A 24540-nucleotide genomic window follows, 5' to 3' on the forward strand; every position below is an offset into this window, starting at 1 on the left:
GTATTCGCGCGGTATCAGTAGTATGTACAATATGTACCACAGTAATCCGCGCGTATTATACGTTGATATGATCTACTGTGCGACGCCTTACTTACGTCGCGCGGTGCTATACACGTTCATACGCGTAAAAAGCAGCGTATACTTGAGTTTGTGTGTTGTCCACACCATGGGACGAAAATATGACGCCAAACATTTGCCCCTTTCGAAACGTAGAGTTTCCTTCAAGAAGGGCTGGATGTACAGGTTAGTTTATTTATATACATTTTCTATATATGCATACATACACATACATATATATATATATATATATAATAAAAAATAAATTTCGGCTCGTGTAAAATTAAAATAAGTTATAAATTAAAAGGCCAACTTAACGAGCTAATTAATTAGATGTTAACAATTTTTTATTCTACGTCATGAAAATATAATAATACAAATGATAATTAGTAAACGTTTCAACTGCACGACAGTCTTTATCAATACAAATATCGCTCTGCTAACATATCAATAATTTAAATAATTTAGAAAGACAGAACTTATCATACATGTAAAATATATAGACTTATAATATGAAAAAACACAGTATAACACATTATAATTGTTGGCTTGAATTACGGCTGATCGTTCGAATTAGTCGTTAAAGAGCCTAATCCCGAACATCAGATTTCTGTAGTTCTTTTTGAATAAACGTCTAATTTTGTAATCCATGATGTAAAAATATGTAATAAGCTGTGAAATAATTAATGTGTTAGCCTGAATATTGAATATTTGATTTTTAATAAATAGTGATCACTTACTTCTATGTCGAGACGATAAAAATTCTTTAAAATATTTCTTGTTAAAAAACATTATAAACAATGTATACTTTATACAAAGCAAGCTCAATATCTGTAAATCACAATGTCAGAACGCTGTATATATACCGCCATGCTAAGATGACATAGACAATTTTTCTAAAACATCAAAATAAGAACCGTCAAGTCGCTTGGTGTCCTTTTTTAAGTTGATACTGTTTTTTTCCTCTTTAATGTATATCATTTCCGATATCAACCTTTTATAATAATTCCTTTCGTGATCCAAGATTTTTGTGTTGTTCCAATTAAAAGTATGTGTAAACTTTACAATATAATCAAAAATCACCGAGTGTCTTGCAGAATCCAATTTGATATTATTTTTATGTTCATTTACTCTTGTGCCTAATTGTTTTTTAGTTTGCCCTACATATGTAGCAATAATTGTGATGCTACATATACAATCAATTTGCTTGTTTATTAATAAATCTATTCTATCTCATGATAGTAATAGTCTGTTACTTTTGTCCCGACTTAGATTTTTGCCACAATTGATCAAATATTTAATGTTATAAAATGAATTAAACTCAAAATATGCATCAAACTGTTTAAAGGAATAGTGACTCATTTATAATAAACAATAAATAAAGGGGTAAACTTCTAATACAATATTGAGAAATTAAGAAAACACAAAGTACTTATTTTGACTGTGTTTTTATAGCATCGATATAATAAACACACAACTTTTCATAACACAGCTTTGAGCGCTACTGAGACAGAGATATATAAAAGACGTTATACAGGGTGTCCGGTAACTAACGGACCAATGATTAAGGGCGGATTTTCTGACCAATTTGGAGACGATTTTTCCTTAGCAAAAATGTTGAGAAGTCAATAATTTTCGAGTTATAAGCAATTGAAAAAAATGGGTTTTTTGAAAACTAAACATTTTGGAGTTAATATAGTCTAACATAATTACATTCTTCAGTTAATTTTAGGTAGAGTTTACTATAATAAATATAAATATCAATTGAGAGTGTCAAACAGGCAATAAGAGCCAAATCGCGGATGACAGTGCGTTATCCCAACGAAACTAAATTTTTCGTTAGAAATTAAAAAGAATTTAAAAACCTGTGCACAAAGCACTAAGGTTCTTAAATTCTAACGAAAAATTTAGTTTCGTTGGGATAACGGACTGTCATCCGCGATTTGGCTCTTATTGCTTGTTTGACATATATGACATTATATATTATAATAATAAAAAATATTCCATAATGTTCCCTTTTTCTTACAAACAATATTAAAATAATATAAAAATTCAACAAATTTTTAAATCTAATCAAATAACTATGATGTATAGATAGAAAGCGTGCTTATCTTATATATAATATCCGTTTATTTAACATTTCTTTTAAATACATGCAATAAAGAAGAAGCATAACAATATTATATAATCAGTAAATTAATTGGTAAAAAAATGTAAAGACAAAAATTATGTGTCGCACCAGAATTTAGATAAAAAATTTGAAGAAATTTCTATTTTATTTGAACAATTTGCTTCAAATTCGAATAATTTGAACAGAAATTAATAGTCTATTTGATTTCATTAAAACTATATAAATACTTAGAAACTAAATACTTAGAACTAAATTCTAAGAAAAATTTTTCAACGATAATTTATTGTAGACAAAAAATAAAAAATAAATTTATTATTTCTTTGTTACAGTGCTTCCTCTAGTTTTACATCGTATGTATATTTTCTCGAAATCAGTTTGAACTGATTAAACTATTCAAATATATTCTCAAATTAAATGAATAATTTAAATTTCGATTACGAAATTCGTCTGCTCGAATTGTTCAATTTCTTTAAAACATTAAATATTACTCTATTTTAAAATATATAGTCGATTTAATAGAATCATTGATTCTTTTAATTCTGGAAAAATATAATAAATCTGTTGATAATAAATGTTCAGCTTAATCATCGTTCGTCATTGGATAATCTGCTGCTGAATTAAAAAAAACGTGACAGAAATTATTAATCCATTTTGCTATCTGGATGCGATACACTTTGCAGAGAATGACTCCCATCACCTTTCTTCATTACGACGGTTCTTAAGAGTTCTTTGGAAGGTTGTTTGAGATCATACGCCCAGCCTATTTTTGAGAAGGCATCGATGAACATCGTGGTCATGTTGAGCGTGTAATTTCCTAATTCGGCCGTCTTGTAATCCCACGGAAACACGTGATGATAATTATGCCAGCCTTCACCGAGCGCTACAAAGGCGACGAATTTGTTTTCTGTCGGATTTATGTATCTGTCATTAAAATAAATTACATAAAGTTATTTGTGCAATAAAAAGATACATTGAAGTTTCTTTCTATTAAGTTTATATATAGATAATTTCGTATCATTTCGGACGCATTTATCTGCTTACGCATCGTATGGCTTTGAACCCCAGATGTGAGCCACACTGTTAACACTCCATGTGCAATTTAAACTTAAAACGTAACGTATAATCTGTGACGTAAAGACTCTGGACCAAGTTTCATTCCATCCATAAACAGGCACTATTACCGGTAGCAAAAAGGCAAAGACGAATTGAAATATCGAGAAATATCTGTGAAATAACACAACTTATTAATCAGTATATCTGTACATTTTCTCGTAACGTAATATGCATTTATGAAATGAATTATATAAGTACAAATAAAATTTACACATCTTATGTTCCCTTTTGCCTCTCAAATAGCTATTTGGACATAATGCGAGATAATATTAACTCTTTAACACATGTAGTCTTACTTGCAACCAAACGCGGTGATAGGATCGGCTAATATATCGCTCATATCGATTTGACGACCTTTTTGAATGACATCTGGATGTTTCTTCATCATCAACCAACCGACATGGGAGAAAAAAAATCCTCTGTTGCTATTATGTGGATCCGCGTCTGTGTCCGTGTATTTATGATGCACCCTATGATCTCGCACCCAGTCATAAAGATTATTCTAAAAAAAAAAGATTAACGTAAAGTTTTTTCTTTTTGCAATACAAAAACTAACTGAAAACTTTTTTACCTGACCAGCCGCAGCTAAATAGATGAAAAGTATAATTCTGAGTGGCCATTTTGCTTTATAAGCTTGATGAGTCCAAAGACGATGAGCACCAGCAGTAACACCGATCGCTGGTATTATACACATGACGAGCACTTGATATAAGAAGAGTCAGTTAAATTAATTAGGATATTTATGAAATTAATGTATTATAATTAATAATGTAACACATATTTCTCACAAATGTAGTGTATCAAGAAGTTTATTATAAAAACACTTATAAATTAACAAATTATATTACAAAAGGTTAATATCAGAAACAATACACATTAAACAACAAAAAAACAGTTTGAATCTTATAGATGATATTGATTTATTAGACAAGGCTTATTTCCCGATTTTAGACAAAATAAACAAAATATAAATAATTTCATCTTTTTCTAAATAATATATAAAGATTGAGAGAAAGATTTTGCGTATATTCAGCCTAATAGTTGATAAAGAATAACACACTATTATGGAGACCGAGGCGAAAAATAAAAAGTTGTAAGTGTTTGCAATTTAACTAATATTAATTATATCTAATAATATCCGTATAAAAGTTTAACTGTACGCTATTGTTACATATAGATCGAACATTAATTATTACCGACCACTGAAATTAATACGAAGAACATGGACATATTAGTATATTTTACATTGCCAACAAGACAACTATAGCTTTAAGATGAAATTTATAGACTGCTATTGTATGTAATTGTATTGAATTTAGCGATTGAGAAGTCACAAGTAAATGACAAAACGTCTTGCATAAACTTATTGTAAAATTTATATTTAAATACAATAATTATATATATATATATATATATATATATATATACTGTATATATATATTCATCCATATTTGCTTGTGTAAAAGCCTTTTTCTATTGTATTAATTTTTATTTGATACGAGCTTGCTTATCACATTGTTTTAACAAATTATATTTTTATTCAACATAAAGCAAGTCGTTTTTTCAAAAAATTATATAAAATTATATAAAAATTTATTTCAAATTTGTAAGAATTTTATATAAAATCAAGTATATTATTTTTTAAATTTTAATATTCTCAAATTGGAATCATATATATGTATATATATTGTTGCGTCCTCGGGACGCCTCTCGCTCAGTCACTCACACACAGTCACTCTCACTCGCGCGCGAAATAAAGACACTCGCATGATAGGGAAATGAACTTTAATATGAGGAACCAATACACGAAACCAATGAAATATAACAAATAGTGCATTCGTAATGCAAAGAAGCTCCGGTCTCGGAAAACGTCCGCACGATGCGACCGCTAGACCAAAACTGTCATGTCTCCCGAAAACAGAAGAAGACCCTTAGTTGTTTAACAACAACTCCCTTGACGACGATCTCCCGGAGGCGTAAAGAGTTGATCCCGCGAAAAGTATCACCCGATACAAAGATGTAGATCCAGGGGCGTAACACGGGGGCGCAACACTGCCCCCCTTCTTCAAAATTGTCGTCCCGACAATTCTCACGGAGATTGAAGACCCAGGACTCTGACGCTGCTATTAGGGCACCAACGATACTCCGCTCTCCCTTAGCTGCTGCTACAGGTTACCGAACGAAACGCCTGGTCCCTCTCTTTTTGCGTCTACACTGTCCGGACGAATCCTGCTCTCCCTTAGCTGCTGCTACAGGTTACCGAGCTTCGCCCTCCTCCTCTCCGTACTCGAACTGTTTTTTTGAAGAAAAATTGGCCAGATTTTTCCCATAACAGTCGAGTTGATAGAAGATATCCCTGCTGTCTTCGCGGTTTCACTATACTCGCCGTCTCCCGGAAGGATAACGAAATGGTCCATGAATCTTCAGACAAAGGGGGGGAATATCTTCCGTGGACCCAACGTTCCTCGTGAACACCCTAAGTCTCTGTCCCGGCATTTGCCCTCAGTCTCGTGGGAAAACCACGGATCAAAAACCACGAGAGGGACAGTCTTCAACGTGATGAACCAAATGACCAATCTTCTGAAGATGAGACGGTCTTCTCAATTGAAAGGAGCCAGTTGCCCTCGATGAGTAATGGTCGCAGGAACTTCCTCAGAGAATTCTCTTGTAACAAAAACTCAGGCAAGCCTCTTCTTAAAAATTTCCAACTAGAAAAGAAAACATTCCTTACGCAGAATAAATTCACCAATTAAAAAAATGCACTTACAAATATACACACAAACACAACTCTCCAATTCCTAGCAATCTTTATTTGAGTTTTGTACTATTTCTAATTAACAATCAATATTTCTATCTAAAAATGGAGCTAATCTATCTGCATGCACTACTTTCTTCCGATGTCTGGGTGTCTTCTGAATGCAGTACACCACATCGTTGAATTTCTTTACAATAGAGAAAGGTCCTTCTAACACTACAATCAATGAGATCAACAAAATTGGACGTCGGGGCGTTTTCTGTAAGAATTGAATTTTCCCCGAAAAATTCAACTACCTCTAGTTTTCCTTCGCCTCAGGACATTGAAAACGCAAATGCCCAATCTTCCCGCAAGACCAACATTCTTTCTCTTTGGCCGAAAAGTTGTTCGCTTGCGCTTTCCCTTTCGAGTCAAACCGTTCGCTTTTCTTTTTTTCGGAATCGGTTCGCCCGTCGCTCCTCTCTCCCTTTTGATAATTTTGACTTATTTTGCCGTAATTTCCTTTATTACTAAAATTGTCTCTTTTTCTATCAAAACTATCCCCCTAAATTATTTTTATGGCCTTAGCTCTTTCTATAGCCAAATGTAAGGATGTAATTCCCTCCAGTTGAAGGGTTCTTTTGACAAACCCGTCTATTAATGCCGAGACAAATTGCGCGCATGCTATTTTACCGCGGACCGCATATGGACATTCGGGGTAAGCCAGACGCGACAGTCTCTCAAGTTCGGCTCCAAAGGAAGCGAAATCCTCTCCATATTTTTGTTTCTGTGTCGTAAAAAGATAGTAATAATTTTGCGTCAAGTTTCCGTCTTCAAAAAGCAACTCTAATTTTGATTTTAATTCCGCGAATGTTAATTCTTCAAAATTCTCAACATTTTCTAAAACGGACCGAGCTTTTCCCCTTAAATTTGCAGCGAGAATAATCATTTTTGCTTTCTCATCCCAATTATTCGCGACGGCTATCAAAAGAAATTGGGAGAGGAACTCCCGCAGCGGAACCCTTCCATCGAATGTATCGGGCTTCAGTTTTAAGCCCGTTTTCGCACGAAAGTCACCGGTCGTCTCGCCCGCGTTTATCACGGCACTCGCGGCTATCGCGGCACTCGCGGTACTCGCGCAAGCTAAATTCAGTCGTGTATCCCCAGAAGCTCTTATATTAGAAGGACTTAGCTGGTTAGTTTGCTGCGAGGAGATCCTCAATTCGAGCTGGTGCAGCTGTTCGTCCTTCTCTCGGAGAAGAGCCTCAAAGCGAGCTTGTTGATGTTCTCGTTCGGCCCGCATTTCTCGTAGTTCTCGCAGTGCAGTCTGCAACGCATCAGTCTCGTCTATCTCCTTCATCGTTGTTCGGGAACGCGTCGCTTTTGGTGAATGTTGAGTTGTCATTTTGGCGTTCACTCAGGAAGATGTGATTCTTTGGTTTTATCCCGGACGAGCCCCCAAAATGTTGCGTCCTCGGGACGCCTCTCGCTCAGTCACTCACACACAGTCACTCTCACTCGCGCGCGAAATAAAGACACTCGCATGATAGGGAAATGAACTTTAATATGAGGAACCAATACACGAAACCAATGAAATATAACAAATAGTGCATTCGTAATGCAAAGAAGCTCCGGTCTCGGAAAACGTCCGCACGATGCGACCGCTAGACCAAAACTGTCATGTCTTCCGAAAACAGAAGAAGACCCTTAGTTGTTTAACAACAACTCCCTTGACGACGATCTCCCGGAGGCGTAAAGAGTTGATCCCGCGAAAAGTATCACCCGATACAAAGATGTAGATCCAGGGGCGTAACACGGGGGCGCAACAATATATACACATATATACATAGTTTGTCCGGAAAGTAATGCGTCGCATTTTTTTGTGATGCGACTATACATCGCAGAGCGATGGGACCGGTTGGGGAGGAAGGGGGGTACCCTTAGCTTTCCAACGGTAGATCGCTCAATTGTTTCCATGCGCTTGGAGGGTTAGGACGGCTTATTCTGTGAACCTCTGCTTAGTGGTCGCGTCGAACTTGTGATGGAGAGAACGATAGAGCAACGCTATGCGATAAAGTTTTGCGTGAAGCTGGACAAGACGCCGCTGGAAACTTTTGAAATGCTCAAGAAAGTTTTCGGGGACGATTGCCTTTCCAAATCGCAGTCAAACAGATGGCACAAGATGTTTAGAGAAGGTCGGAAGGAGGTCGCCGACGAGGCCCGCGCAGGACGCCCGTCAACATCGCGAACGGACGACAATGTGACTCGTGTGCGCCAATTATTGAATTCAGACCGTCGAATGAATGTTCGCTTAATGTCGGAATTATTGAACTTGCCGAAAACGATTGTTCACGAGATTGTATCGGAAGACTTGGCCATGCGGAAGATTTGCGCAAAACTTGTGCCCAGAGTGTTGACCGATGCGCAAAAGCAACACCGAGTGGAAGTTTGTGAAGAACTCAAGCAACTCTGTGCAGATAATCCCAATTTCCTGAACAACGTTATCTTGGCCCCGGCGGACTTTTTTTTATTTCCTCGGCTGAAAAGGGAGCTCAAAGGACAACAGCTCGAGTCGGTTGACAACGTACAAGCTACTTCGACGGCTTCCCTGAACAGCATCCCAGTCAAGGAGTTCCAGAAATCTTATGACGCATGGAAATCGCGTTGGCAAAAATGTATTGACGCAGAAGGGTCATACTTCGAACAATTTTAAGTTGTTTTACCTATGCGATCAATAAATTCTTTTTTAAAAAAATGCGACGCATTACTTTCCGGACAAACCCTGTATACACCGAATTATTTTCACAATATGTTTTGTGATAATTGACGCGGATGACTGATGCAATGTCTGCAATCAAATAAAAGTTATACAATAAAAATGAAACTTTGGCTTGTCCTCTGTCAAGCTTTTTATCATGTTTCTCTTCTATCATGTAAAACTAATCGATTGCTTTCGGCTAATGTCAGTTATTGTCGATTTCAGCAATTGACAACTACAGTATTTTTAGTAAACGCGCGTGTACACTTTCAATCAACTTATTGTTATACATGCTTTTACATATTCGTATAAAAAGTATAAAAAATAATCAGTTTTATTAAAAACAATTAATTAAAAAATTTTTATTTAATTTTCTATTTAATTATTCTTCTGTAAGTCAAAAATTAAAATTAATGTTGTACAATACTCCACAAAGAATATACTCACTCCAAATGTTAGTCCTGAGATCTTCGGACCATTTAAAAGTGAAACAGGCATAAATCATGCTCATATGAAGAAAAATAATGGATATGACATTCAACCACTTCAACTTCGTATTGAACTTAAATAATCCTTCGAATTTTATATGTGTCGCGTTTCGATTTTGTATATTATTTTCATTATCCGTCCTCTTCGTGATGATTAAAAATTCCTCTTTTTGAAAATCTTTCTCCGCGTGTATTTCAGAATTTTTGCTCGAGATATTGGGTGCCATCTCTATTTACGAAAATCACTGAAACGGTAATTCAAAATATCACTTTATGCTATTGAAAAGCAGAGTGCAACTTTTTTTTTAGAAAACGATATACAAATTAAATTAAATTTTCTGATGCCAAGTCCTACGTGGGCCTACTCATAGGGGTAGGTATGATTCAGGGGAACGCAATGATCCTAAAAAAATCATAAAAATGAAAAGGTCAGGCCATGTTCAAAAGAAGGTACTCAAAAATTTAAACCTTTAAAAATTTAAACGATCTAATAATAAATTATCACGAAAAGTAACTGATATGTTATTCAAGGTGCCAGTTCAAAGTGAACATACATACGTAAAGTGTATATTATCTAAATTTAGTAATAATATATTACCATGAAAAGTAACTGTGATATTTTATTCAAGGTGCAAGTTCAAAGTGTGAACATACGTAAAGTGTATATTATCTAAATTTAGTAATAATAAATTGTAAACAAAGAAGGGCTATAAGAGCTATTAAACTTAACAAGTTGTCAGTTGATATTAAAAAATATAAAAAAAAAAAAAACTTTATTTGAACGTAGCAAGAAATAAATAAGAAGTGATCATTTATTCGCATTTTAACGAAATAATATAATATATACATAAGAAATACACATTAGAGCGAACGTTTCGGCTGACATTTCGAGCCTTCCTCAGCGCAATACAAATATTATATAAATTGAAATGTAATATTGAACATTAAAGACGGCAATTAACGATGTCAAGATAATAAAAAGTCAGTTTTTTGTGACAAGTGCAAATTTTGGATACATACTGAGATCGAGCGACAGTGCCATGTAATCACTGTGTATAGGCCTCCTGATTTATTTGTCAAGGGAGATATCTTGATTGAATCGTCATATTGAGATGTTGTTAGACATTAAATGGAGATCTAAATAAACAATATCCAATTATTCACTATACTTTTGAAAAATAACATGCACTGTACACTTACTCAAATAAAATTGGCGATTATTTTATAGAAGTTACAAGTATCAGCTACGAGATCTTATAGACACAGTTTTTACAAACAAAAGTTTACTAAAGACAGAACGTCTTTACCGTCTCAACTCCCAATCCCAAATGAGGCAGTAACTCGGTGTTTCACCTTTATTATACATATCAAGGTCTGTTTACAAACCCTGGCAATTTTGGTAAAGAATCTATAATATTATTGTATATATCAGGCAAAAATTCAGTGTCGTTTTGTAGATTTAATCCATTAGTTTGTCTTTTTATATATAACATTTCTGATATAAGTCTTTTATTGTAATATGGTTCTTTATCTAAAATTATTACTTCATCCCAATCAAATTCATGAGAGAACTCTAATCTATGATCAGTAACAACTGATTTATTGGAACACTTTCTATTAATGTGTTTTTTATGTTCAGTTATCCTAGTATTCAGTTTTCTGCTAGTTTGACCCACATATGAGGCATCACAGTTTTTACAGTTAATTTTATAAACTACATTCGTATTCGCTCCTTTAGGTATTTTGTCTTTATGTGTTTTTATAAATTTACCTAATTTATTCATACTCATGTAGAAGAGTCTAGTATCGACTTTTTTTGTAATACCTATCAATTGTTCAGTGGCCTTCGGTAAGTAAGGCACAGTAAAAAACAAATGAGATCATCAAGGAACAAAGGCATGGTATAAATAATAACACAGACACCGAATTACTTAACAACGCGTATTTCGACATACTTGAAGAAATATCGAATTTTTAGACTTATGTAAATGTTTATTTTGTGAGATCTGACACCTATTTATTCGACTTTTTAAAAGACTAGACAACAGTCAAGTACTAACAATAAGGCCAACAACAATTAGAAGCATCGTCATCTCAAGTTATTCGGAACAATTTGTAAGCATAAAGGTTCAATATTTTAGTAATTAGTTTAATTTGTAATTTTTAATCTTTTACATACACATTAGTGGAATCCTATTTTACTATTGAATAAATTCTTTAAATTCAGTTAACAAATATCAAATAATTTGGAAAGGATGGACATAATCATTGCCAGATCGAGGGACTTTCGTCAAATAACGATAAGTGGTTCGTTTGGAGTAATGTATAAGTGTCACTCCGAGTTTTTATTAATAATTCTAAAATATTTTATGAATAACCGGACGAATCATTCTGCTTCTAATTGGGTTCTTACTTTGTTGAACTATTTTAATGGTTTCAATTCATTGTGAATATATTTTGCGTTTTAACTATGACTTAACTATATAACTTATATTGACTATGTATTGCGGATTTTTTAATTAGAATTTTATGTATTTATTTATTATCGTTATTTATTATCACTATTTTTTTGCGCACTGAAGATGAGCAAGTAGAGCTCGAAACGTTTGTATAATTATTATTTCAAATTAAGAATTATTTTCTAAATAATAAAATAATATCGTATTGCTCGTTACACATGGCCTTAATTTAATAATTTTATCATTGTTTTTATTGTCACACGAGCTTGAGCAATGGTATGTGTTGGTTTGATTAGGTATTAATTTTGCATTGTAATTGGATATTGTTTATTTAGATCTCCATTTAATGTCTAACAACATTTCAATATGACGATTCAATCAAGATATCTCCCTTGACTAATAAATCAGGAGGCCTATACACAGTGATTACATGGCACTGTCGCTCGATCTCAGTATGTATCCAAAATTTGCACTTGTCACACGCGATGACTTATTTAGAAACATATGTAATGAGACAAAAAACTAACTTTTTATTATCTTGACATCGTTAATTGCCGTCTTTAATGTTCAATATTATATTTCAATTTATATAATATTTGTATTGCGCTGAGGAAGGCTCGAAATGTCAGCCGAAACGTTCGCTCTAATGTGTATTTCTTATGTATATATTATATTATTTTGTTAAAATGCGAATAAATGATCACTTCTTATTTATTTCTCGCTACGTTCAAATGAAGTTTTTTTTTTTATATTTTTCAATATCAACTGACAACTTGTTAAGTTTAATAGCTCTTATAGCCCTTCTTTGTTTACAATTTATTAATTTAACAGAGCTAATTACTAATTTTATTTAGTAATAATATATTACCATGAAAAGTAACTGTGATATTTTATTCAAGGTGCAAGTTCACATTGAACATACATACATATAAGTAAAACTGATTACAATTTGATTCTAGAAAATAAGTGCGATATGTTATTCTTAGTGCACAAAATATAATAGTCGTTTATAGAGATTTGATTTGAAATTCATACTAGCCCGTACAATGAAAAATAATTGCTCGTAATTCCAGAGTACCAATTTGTACAAAATTCCCCTTGTTCGTGTTTTAACCCTGTAAAGAAATAGGCAAGAAAAATATTGGTACAAAAGTCGGCTGAATCGGGAATCGAATCCGAGACCTTTTGCTTGCCAGGAGACTGCTCTTTCAAATATTTTTAATATTGTTTCTTTGCGTCTGGGCCTATTATTACAACGCTTTGGGGTGAAAGCATTGAGAAAAGTATTGTTTCGTAAGTGTCTGAATAGCTCAGTTGGAAGAGCAGCCGTCCGGCAAACGAAAGGTCTCGGGTTCGATTCCCGATTCAGCCGACTTTCGGACCAATATTTTTATCGCCTATTTCTTTACAGAGGGTTTAAAATAGGAACAAGGGGAACTTTGAGATCTCAACCATAAGATATGAATTCCTAAGTTTCTTAATTTTTCACAATAACATCGCGTTTGCCTCTATTGGCCGAGATGGAGATGGAAATGTTATATATAATAATTATAATTCTAAAAAAATAATATAATAATTAAATGCTCTTAAATTCAAATAAAGTATTACACATATAAAAGGCTAATAAGAGCAGAAGTAATATTACGGTTATAAAAACTAATTTATTACATTTAATCAATTTGTACTGATAGAAACAATAAAGTTTAAATTAATCTAAAATTATAAAAATAAAATCAAAAGTTAAAACGAATGAGAAGCGAACGTTTCGATCTAATTTTTCGGATCTTCTTCAGCGCAGTACAAAAAGCAAATTAAAATTACCAAAGTCTAAATGTTTTTAACGTATAAATGTCTAATAAACATATTTAGACGCGGTTACATCAGTAAACGAAATAAAACGTCGTAAGATTAATATGACTCTCACTAAGCCATCACATTTACGTTACTGTAGGAAGCGATCCTCTCTAGTTTTTTGACTACGAGATTGGCAGGTGTTAAAATATAAAATATTAATCGCATTCTATAAATTAAAATAATTTTCTCATTACACCTCACTAATTATAAGATCCACAATCAAGTGCGTTATGAAACAATAATCTAACAATTGGTATAAAAAAATGCTAATAAAAACTTACACATATATATAATGTGACAATATTTTAGTTGTAACAGTAGCAAAAGTGACGCTAGTGTAATCCTCATGTCAGTAGAACGGCTCAGAGGAAACTGAAGCTCAGTTGGAAATGTAAGGTGACAAACAATCAGTAATTATTTTGTTGTTTTGTAAAATTAATGTCAAATCTAAAAAGTTTATTTTATTATTATCGTCAGTTTCCAGAGTGAATTGGAGTCTATTATGATAAGAATTAAAAATCATAAGTGTGTGGTCAATTAAAGTCAAATCATTAATAACAGACCACCGCGTTAATTTTAACCATGAATTTGATTGGGAGAACATTAATATTTCAGATAAAGAAATATATTACGGAAAAAGATTAGTATCAGAAATGATATACATAAAAAGACAAAATAATAGTCTCAATTTACAGACTGATACTGAAAATCTATCTGATATTTATATCGAAACTATAGAGAGACTACCTAAACTCTAAGGTTAAATAACAAATACAAAATGATTATAATTGTTTGTCACCTTATAAGGTGACCTTACATTTCCAACTGAGCTTCAGTTTCCTCTGAGCCGTTCTACTGACATGAGGATTACACTAGCGTCACTTTTGCTACTGTTACAACTAAAATATTGTCACATCATAAATATATGTAAGTTTTTGTTAGCATTTTTTTATACCAATTGTTAGATTATTGTTTCATAATGCACTTGATTGTGGATCTTATAATTAGTGAGGTGTAATGAGAAAATTATTTTAATTTATAGAATGCGATTAATTTTTATATTTTAACACCTGCCAATCTCGTAGTCAAAAAACTAGAGAGGATCGCTTCCCACAGTAACGTAAATGTGATGGCTTAGTGAGAGTCATATTAATCTTACGTTTTATTTCGTTTACTGATGTAACCGTGTCTAAATATGTTTATTAGACATTTATACGTTAAAAACATTTAGACTTTGGTGATTTTAATTTGCTTTTTGTACTGCGCTGAAGGAGATCCGAAAAATTGGATCGAAACGTTCGCTTTCTCATTCGTTTTAACTTTCGATTTTATTTTTATAATTTTAGATTAACTTAAACTTTATTGTTTCTATCAGTACAAATTGATTAAATGTAATAAATTAGTTTTTATAACCGTAATATTACTTCTGCTCTTATTAGCCTTTTATATGTGTAATACTTTATCTAAAAAAATAGATGTAAAAAGTTCTGTTTGTTAATAATTCAATTTCAATTTCTTAATTTTATTTGATTCTCATTATTCCCTTTAATATTATATATAATCTTTCAAGTGATAAAATTATTATCTCATTTTGCTAAATTTTCTATTGTAATCTCTCTTATATTCTCGGTATTGTATTCTATTTGTATAGCATTCATTCGAAATCACCGCATCGCCGATGTATCTTTTCTTTGTATTTAAGCGGTTTTTCTTGTCTCACGCGTCTTACCGCACGCGCGCTTCTTACTCTACCTTCATAGCGAAAATTAGCTGACTCAAATCGTCGACCTACTGTGTGTACCGAATAAATTCAACTTTATCGTGTCTACTGTTTGTTTAAAAATCTTTGTCTTCGATCAACATTCGTACGAGTAATATCGCGCTTTTTGTCGTTATCATGATTTTCTCTATCTTTTACTTGTATTATCTCAAGTTTTTGTTGTGCATCTAAATAAACTTTCAGTGCATTATTGTATTGATTGTTTTCTTTTGTAATCAATCCTATCAATATAATCAATTCTATCAATATGTTAATACTGTAAATTGACAAAAACTTATGTTGTAAAATTAAAATTAATATTAATCAAAATTAATATTTGTCGCTAGTGGTGAAAATAAGCTTAAACAACTTGACTATGACGTAACTAGCAATTTTATTTGATTATTTCACGACGTTTCGACCATTTGGTTGTGGTCCTTTTCAAGTGAAATTTCTACAACATAATGTTACACAATATTTTTTAACATACGAAAACTCATTTAAGTGTTAAATTAATAAAATAACATATCAATTATAGTGACAGATTTATTCAGGATGCGTTTAATATTTCTAATAAATATTTGCAGAATAATAAAGATTTAATTGTTACCAAAGCTGACAAAGAACAAGTGACAGTGGTTATGAATAGAAATGATTATGTGACTAATATGGAATTATTGTTAAGTGATTCGATGACATACAAAAAATTAAATAAAAATCCGATTACACGTCTGACGAACAAACTTCATACGTTAGTAAAGTCATGGCATAATAATGAGATTATTGACGGTCAAACATATAAATTTCTGAATTGCACAAATGGTAATTTACCACGATGTTATGGACTCCCGAAGATCCATAAGAGCGGGTATCCATTGAGAATCATTGTGTCATCGTTAGGCAGTCTCTTTTATAATATTGCCAGTTACATTCATGAGATATTAGTTAAGTTTGTTAAGAAACCGGATTCAAATGTTAAGGATGTTTGGACTTTTGTGAATACTATTAAAAATACAAGGGTTAATGACGATGACGTAATGATTTCTTTAGATGTTTGTTCGTTGTTTACAAATATTCCAAAAAATTTAGTTTTTTCTGCAATTGAAAGTCGTTGGAGTGACATAAATCTAAAAACTAAATTTAATTTGCAACAGTTCCTATACGCTGTTGATGTAATACTTACTTCAACTAGTTTTCAATTTAACGAGCAGTATTATGAACAGATTTATGGAAGCCCTATGGGATCCCCTCTATCACCGATACTAGCTGACTTAGTAATGGATGACTTGGAAACAAATTGTTTAAATTCTTTAAGTTTTAAAGTTCAGACTTTTTATAGATATGTGGACGACATTTTTGTTATTTTACCTAGCTCTAAAATAAATGAAATTTTAAGTACATTTAATAACTATCATGAACGTTTAAAATTCACACATGAAATAGAGACCAATTCTTCTATTAATTTTTTAAATTCTACAGTTATCCGCAATGGGAATAAATTGACAACTAATTGGTTTAAGAAACCTACATGTTCTGGCAGATACATCAATTTTCTTTCGAGTCATCCTATTAAGTACAAAATTAATACGATTTACAATTTAGTAGACCATGCAATTTTACTTTCTAACGAACAATTTCATAATACGAATATTGAGATTGTAAAGAACATTTTAATTAATAATTGTTTTCCGGATCATATTATTAATAAGTATGTAATATAACCGTATCGCGCGGAATTCGCAGCGAATATCAATTCGTCGCGTAAGGAGAAACGTCTCCTGCGGAATATCGGTTCCCTTCGGCGCGATCTCTCCGTCCGATTACAAAAAAAAAATTATAACAAAAAAAAAATAAAAAAGAAAACTAAAATCTCGATTTAGTTGGGCGCCAGGTGCGGCAGCCGCACCGTCTCTCAATTAATAAATTCGCGGGACGCTAAGTCTTGATTTACTTGGACTTATTGTCCCAGCCCTCTCGCGGGCGTCAATCACGGGAGAAAGAGAGATCGCGACGGCAACTTTCCCGCTCGGCTAGCCTCTGTACGGGTAAGGGTTCGGGTGCGTGGCGGCGAGAAATAACCCGAGGAATTAAAGTTAATAAAACATATTGTGACGTGGTCTTTTTGAGCCCGTCACAAGGGCGGACGCGCCCGGCCGGGAAGCGTCTGAGAGCGCTGTATTATTTTGTGTCTCGTGCGGGTGAGCAGCGACCTTTTCGCTAGCTCGCCCGCACTCTATATCGGGATCGAGGTGGTAGGCCAGGCGAACGGCCATTGTTTTAGGGAAGAGAGGACCTGGACAGACGACGGAGGAACGACCTCGAAAGGGGAGGAGCGGAGACTGAGCGACCGGCCCGGTGAGTATTACGAACAATAACATATACGCGGTACCGAGAAAATAAGGAAGCGATACTGCAGAGAAACTCGTTACAGCCTTGATGGGACGAACAGGAGCAGTCCAGAGCAGGGAGTAAAAGGCGCCTACATCCCCCGACAAGGATGATGCCCCTGAGGGGCCCGCCACCACGCCTCGAGAGAAACACGGAGATCTAACGGGATTGATCACCCCGGGACGACTTCCCTCAGCCAAGAAAGGTCGTTTGGAACATCAGCATACGGCCATACGAGGTGTGGACGGGACCGCCGAAAATGGACCTGCTGCATCGTCGCTCCCGAGGGCTGGAATTTGAATTTGGCGGCGGAAGTCCGTGACCAGCCGCGAGACACCGGAGTCGATACGAGGGTCGATTCCGGGTCCGGCGCGGGGCGCAACGCTGCCGCGAAACCTGGCAACCGGGCCGGGGTGGCGCGCATTGTCTTCCCCCTCCCCACCAGCGTACCTTCCGAGGTCCCGCCGGCCCGAAAGGAACTCACTGTTCGGCAAGCCGGTGTCCTGCGAGCACACCCAGGGACAACGACCCACCACAGCCAACTGCGACGGCGAAATACTGTAAGGCCACCTCTTCGATCGTCCGGTAAGCGCGGATTCGGCAGAGACCCGTGAGTCATTAGGGAAATATAACGATACCGAGCAATTATGCTGTAGATAATTTAGTACCGAGAATTAGTTGAGAGACTCACGGGACTCACGTCGATTTCCGCGTCATTAAGTTATTGCGTAAATCTTTGCCTTCTCCGCCTCTCCGAGGGGCACCGAAACGAGTCGACAGTCATATCGTAGTATATTATATTTGTAGCATTGTATCGAGTCATTAATTAACGAAATTTGAGAATAAGTTACGCTGGATTGGTATATGATCCATTCGATTCCGAGCCGGATACAAAGGGAGGAGAGTAACGATAATTAGAGATTTTGATAACACCCAGCGATCTCCCAACGGCTCGATAATAAAATTATAGCTACTTTGATTCACACCACTTATATACTATTAATTGAAAATATATTCTTATTTTATCCTATTTCTGAGTACAATCAATATCGAGATTTCCTCTCTCTCTCTCCGAGACTGCGATTCCGAATCTCCTTACGGAAAGAACCACGACACTCTACCCCCTGTTGATACCGAGCTACCGAGGCCGAGCCGTCGTGTCCGCTGATTATTAGTTGAGCTATTGTTGAGTGGTGCGGCCTGACCGCACCTGGCGCCCAAAAAGATACGATACCGAGCAATCAGTGATACCGAGCAAGTATTGAGAGAACGGAGAGCGGCACGACGAAGTTGCGCAGCAGTCCCTCTCGCACTCTCTCTCTTAGTTTGACGAGAGAGGACGGAGAGACGGTCGCAATATATTTAAATTTTGTTCATAAGACACATGAGTATATAATATACAGAAATAAGCGGCGTGCACAGACGCACGATTGAGAGTTTGGTGAGGCAATACGACCGGTGGTTCGCCGTGCCGAGTTATGAATAATATTTAACTAATTCGCGGCAACGAGGTAGTGTCTCCAATAACAAAAAAAATGATTAATTAAATCGGCGATGCGCCACCGGGTATATTACTCCACGCCGCGGGCGCGTGATCCGCGCGGTATGCGCGACAACAAAGGGGCCGGCGTAAGGGCGCACCGCGTGCGCCGTACATAAATTCCATACACAAAATTAAACGTAATCACGCCTTTTCTTTTAAGACAACATCAATACTTTAATGAGCCCGAAAGCGTTTATGAGCTCCCCGATTTTTCGCCTCGAACAATATTCGGCAACGCGTAAATCGCGGTACTTTTTGCGCGACAATGTTACGCGCAAAGACTGTCCACGCGGGAGAGAGAATATGCGGAAACGCAAGAGAGTGGATGGGTCGTAGTTTCTCCCAATAGAGTTTCGTTACGTTAATACCGCGACTCGAGAATAAAACTAATCTCTCGCAATTTTATAACGGGCCGGCAACTAAGTCCGGCATAATCTCTTAACGATAGGTAATTCGGGCCCATCCACCCTGCTACCTTAATTCGGCGACAGCAGGATGACCACGTCGTCTCACCAGTCCTATAACGATCCTTATCGTCCTCTCCTCTTTCGCTCTCCCTAAGTTGCGCTTCCGTCTCGGGACCTCCACTCTCGTCGGGCGCTCGCTAGACAGTGCCGAACCGGGGGCCCTCAGGAGACACGTCGGTGACCCAATTACCTAGATAGGCCACTCGCGGCGCTATCAGGTCGGCCGCGCGCGCGGCCTCGGTGATCCTTGCGGCCGCGCGCTTAATTATCCTTACCCGCGGAGTCCTGATCCGCGGGTTGCCCTTCGTAGGCGGTCGTCGCGGCAGCGCACGGCAGGGCCGCTCCTTGCTCTCCTTCGGGATTCCGGATGTCCCGGGAGCGGCAGCTCTCCTGCCGGCGCTCCGTATTTAAAATTAATAGTTAAAAGAGGAACACGTCCCATCGCTATGATGTTTCGTCAACGACGAATGGGACGTGTTCCTCTTTTAACTATTAATTTTAAATAAGACCGGTGTTATGTTGCGTTAATCTCATTTTAATTGATAAAATTTTCACTTGATAAAAACCACAACCAAATGGTCGAAACGTCGTGAAAGTATTGAATAAAATTGCTAGTTACGTCGAAATCAAGTTTGCCAAGTTTTTTTTTGTATAAATGTTTTATATGATTATTTTTTAGTTTTTAGAAGTATTAATTTTACAACATAAGATTTTGTCAATTGACAATTTTTTATATCTATTTTTCTAGAATTATAATTATATTGTACAACTAAATTATATTACGCAAAGATAAAATAATATTATTATTTAAAGCAAATTTTTACAATAATGCAAAAACACTGTGTTTTGCGAACACTTTTTCACATGGCGCGTAGATTTAGCGCTCTTTTTTTATCTTTTTCTAAAAAAGGTTCTACATATCACGATCAATTTTTAAAAAATGTGTAATACTTTCAAATAAGAAAATTTTTCGTCACGATTCAATAACAAAATAGTATTTGGTCTGTATTGCATATTGATTTTTCATTATTTATTACGATAGATGAAAACGCGATTATCATATCAAGAAATTAAAAATTAGAGACTGACACTGATACACATAGACAGACAGCATAACAAAAGATAATCTCCTAAATTGTATCGACTTACCACTTTTCTATCACTCAACTTTCACAGCTGCTTTGGGATATTAAAATTGATAACGAATTGTTTCTTTTGTCGGAACGACAAACAAGTAAACTGACAGCAAGATGTTGTTCTTTTTAATCAAGGTGCAATGATTACTTTTTTTAATAGTTTCATCGATTAACTTCACTGCCTGTAGATATAAGTAAATTGAGATAAACAAACAATCTACGATAACGAGCGACGACGATAAAAGAACTGTGAGGCACAGATATCATATGTCGAATTATATATTATTGTCAGTGTTTAGAGTGAGAGAGAAGAAGAAAGAGCCTATCAGCACATCCGCTAAAAAAGTACGAATCATGTGAATATTTTTCTTGTAAAATAGGGTAAAATAAATTAGAATAAATATTAATTTTAATGTAATACATAATGCAAGTAACTTTGACTTTGACGTATTGTATATAGTCACTTTCTAAAGATTTTAATAGTCATTCTTATCAGTCAACCATTGTTTATTAAAAAGTTATTAGCAAATAAATGTGCATAAAAATTGAGCTTTAAAAGTAAATTCATAATTCAGAAAGAAAATCTACTAAGTTCAAATAGAAAGATGGCCTGTACCTTCGAAGGTATTAATGTACGTAGGATCCATGTTTATTACACATTTGTTTTTTATTTTAATCAATATTATTTGTTCTTAAAATATATAATGTAAACCATTTTTTTACACTACAATTACCATATATTCATATAAGTTTGCAAAATCACATATCACATTGCGAATTTTAATATAAAACGAGAGCTCTAATTTTATCTATAATTCACATGAAATTGATTACAATTCCAAAAATTATTTTGTAAGAAATAATGTACTCATATGTTAATAGTGATATAAGAAGATTTCTAACCCATGAGCTCCGACGGGGATGCGGGGCGAGAGGGACTTTTAGCGCGAGAGAATAACGTCACGCGGAGAGGGGAACGAGAAATTTTGGATTTTTCAAGTTTAGGTGAAAATTTCGGTGTACAATTAGATCAAAGTAATATATTTCGGCAGTTTCCATATATTATAAATTAACATGCATGTCCAAAAAAAAAAAACAATTTTATTGTGTTCAACATATTACATTTTTTTACTAATGATATTGAAAATTGCCTTCTACAAACATTTCTGTAAGATCAAAGTATGTATATCTCTGTTGAAATACTGGAACTTTTATTTGCAGCATTATTTTCTAAAAATTATACTTTTAGAAATAAAAAATTGTAACGTTTTATTTAGAACACTCAGTAAATATATTTATACACAAACATGTGAATGCTCAGTAAATATATTCATACACACACATGTGAATGATAAGTAATTATATTGATAATTATATGTAACTCGATAATGAAAAAATATTATATATTTTTTAAAATATCAAGGATAGAATAGGCCCTTCCATCGCCCATTCCTGTGAGAACGCAGCCACAAAATGTTTTTTTTGTCCGATTATAGCAAACGAAACATTTGCATTGAGGCGTCTTTTTGCAACAATATGTATTGGAATATAACAAATTATTGATTTGATAAATTTTTATTATTTAGAAAAAGGCGACACTTTTTGAATACTAACTTTAGAATCTATCATATCTGAGAATAATTCCAACGATTTTTGAAAATCGATTCATTGCTAGTATTCTTATATGTGCTGTTCCTAGAGTCATTTTCCTTTTGGCCTTTGGTTTTAGTTTTTATGAGTTTCCAATCTTTAAATTGGCACTTGATTTCTTTCATATGATTATTGAATGATCTCTAAAGTTCATTCCACATATGAGAAAAGTGGAAAATGCGACGCTCTTGAGACATGCTTTTGGATACAATTTATATCCAGAGGGCTATTCTCGAGATAACAAAATAATTGTTATCTTTGCAAAATTCGACATATTTTATACCAGAGACGATATATTCGTCTACTAGTTGCTTTTAAAAATATCTTCTCCCAGAACGATTTGCATGTGCGCTCTGGAAAAAGATATTTTATATCAGACGTTTTTACTACACGGACCTGTATTTGAATTTGACTCCAGGCATTGCATCGTGGGTACTAACTCATGCAAATTGTGCTGGGAGAAGATATTTTTAGAAGCAACTAGCAGACGAATATATCGTTTCTGGTATAAAATATATTTTTATAAATAACCAGAACGCACATGCAAATCGTTCTGGGAGAAAATATTTTTAAAAGCAACTAGCAGACGAATATATCGTCTCTGGTATAAAATATCTTTTTATAAATAACCAGAACGCACATGCAAATTGTTCTGGAAGAAGATATTTTTAGAAGCAACTAGCAGACGAATATATCGTTTCTGGTATAACATATCTTTTTTAATAACCAGAACGCATATGCAAATCGTTCTGGGAGAAGATATTTTAGAAATAATTAGCAGGCAAATAAATCGTCTTTAATATAAAATATCTTTTTCCAGAGCGCACATGCAAATCGTTCTGGGAGAAGATATTTTAGAAACAATTAGCAGGCAAATATATCGTCTCCGATATAAAATATCTTTTTCCAGAGAGCACATGCAAATCGTTCTGAGAGAAGATATTTTAAAAACAACTAGCAGACGAATAGATCGTCTTTGGCATGAAACATCTTTTTTTGTTACTACTGCAACTTTATAACAATTATTACTACTATTGTACTATTGTAACTACTATTTATTACTACTATATTTCTACTACTAACAACTATTTAAAGTAAGCAAGAGACTGCTTTATTTTTCAAAAATTATTTTTCGAAATTATATATATATTTTTATTTGTGTAAAAAAATTTTATAAAAATTGAACCCCATAAATGTTAAATAAGAATAAAGGGGGTATCATTAGAATATCGCAAAAAATTTATAGAAATAGAAAATCTTGAAAATTTCAAAATCATGTTTATTTTTAAAATAATTTCAAGAATACAAATAGTATAAGTTTTACTGTGGACATTAGTTGCAGGACACCCTTATATATATATACATATATATATACATACATAAATATATATATATATATATATATATATATATTATATGTATGTATGTATATATATATATATATATATATATATATATATATATATATATATATATTGCAAATATTAAAAAGTAATATACGTTGAGTATATAGTATTGGAGCGAACTATGCGCTAATAACGCTAATAATATTCTTTTAATTTTGGCATCTTAAAAATTATAAATCAATTACAATGCATACTCCACTAATGGTAGATAAGTTGATTGCACTGCGTGAGTTGTGCGACACTGCGGCTAGACATTTTTCATTTGTCTTCACTGCTCTTCTTGGCTCTCATCATTACTGTCTCATTTCTCGTTCATCTTTCATGCAGTACACCACGCTTTGAAAAATCTAGAAATCGACTTGCGACGTTTTAATTTGTCTAAAGTGATTGTGCGTTGTGTGAAAACAACATTTCGTGGAGTAGCAGCAGGCAGTACATATAGTTTTATTAATATTAAAGCGGTAAGTCTCGTATATATGTCTTATATTATTTTATTTACTATTTTATTTATAATTAAGCATAGTTACAATAAACTTTTTCTTCATATGTTTATTTCTTAAACTAATATAACATGCTAGTCCAATAATTTAATTAATA

The 24540-nt window shown here is 34.2% G+C and overlaps 1 protein-coding gene across 7 annotated transcripts; it reads right to left on the bottom strand.

Annotated features, from left to right (window-relative positions):
- Positions 1-2164: 2164 nt before the first annotated feature.
- On the bottom strand, positions 2165-21150 carry LOC114933723 (acyl-CoA Delta-9 desaturase-like). 7 transcript variants are annotated; one of them, XM_085488746.1, is made up of 7 exons: positions 20901-21150; positions 9241-9526; positions 3873-4003; positions 3598-3803; positions 3230-3412; positions 2886-3109; positions 2165-2797 (listed from the first exon to the last, which is right to left on the bottom strand). In XM_085488746.1, the coding sequence occupies exons 2-7, from the start codon at positions 9506-9508 to the stop codon at positions 2769-2771; spliced, it is 1041 nt and encodes a 346-aa protein (XP_085344872.1). In that variant the 5' UTR covers positions 9509-9526; positions 20901-21150; the 3' UTR covers positions 2165-2768. The 7 variants fall into 7 exon arrangements, with proteins under 7 accessions (XP_085344872.1, XP_085344871.1, XP_085344867.1 ...); XM_085488745.1 differs by having other exon boundaries at positions 2165-2800; XM_085488741.1 differs by adding an exon at positions 16537-16638 and having other exon boundaries at positions 2165-3109.
- Between the last annotated feature and the right edge of the window lie 3390 nt (positions 21151-24540).

Source organism: Nylanderia fulva, unplaced genomic scaffold (assembly GCF_048542155.1).
Source record: "Nylanderia fulva isolate GAGA-0341 unplaced genomic scaffold, ASM4854215v1 Scaffold704, whole genome shotgun sequence".
In the NCBI taxonomy this organism is placed as follows: Eukaryota; Metazoa; Arthropoda; class Insecta; order Hymenoptera; family Formicidae; genus Nylanderia; species Nylanderia fulva.

Coding starts and splice junctions, on each gene's coding strand:
- LOC114933723 (XM_085488740.1), bottom strand. CDS start 9,508: ATGGCACCCAATATCTCGAGCAAAAATTCTGAAATACACGCGGAGAAA. Junction 4,004..9,240: donor TCTCAGGACTAACATTTGGA/GTGAGTATATTC, acceptor TCTTATATCAAG/TGCTCGTCATGTGTATAATA. Junction 3,110..3,229: donor GGTTCAAAGCCATACGATGC/GTAAGCAGATAA, acceptor TTTTAATGACAG/ATACATAAATCCGACAGAAA.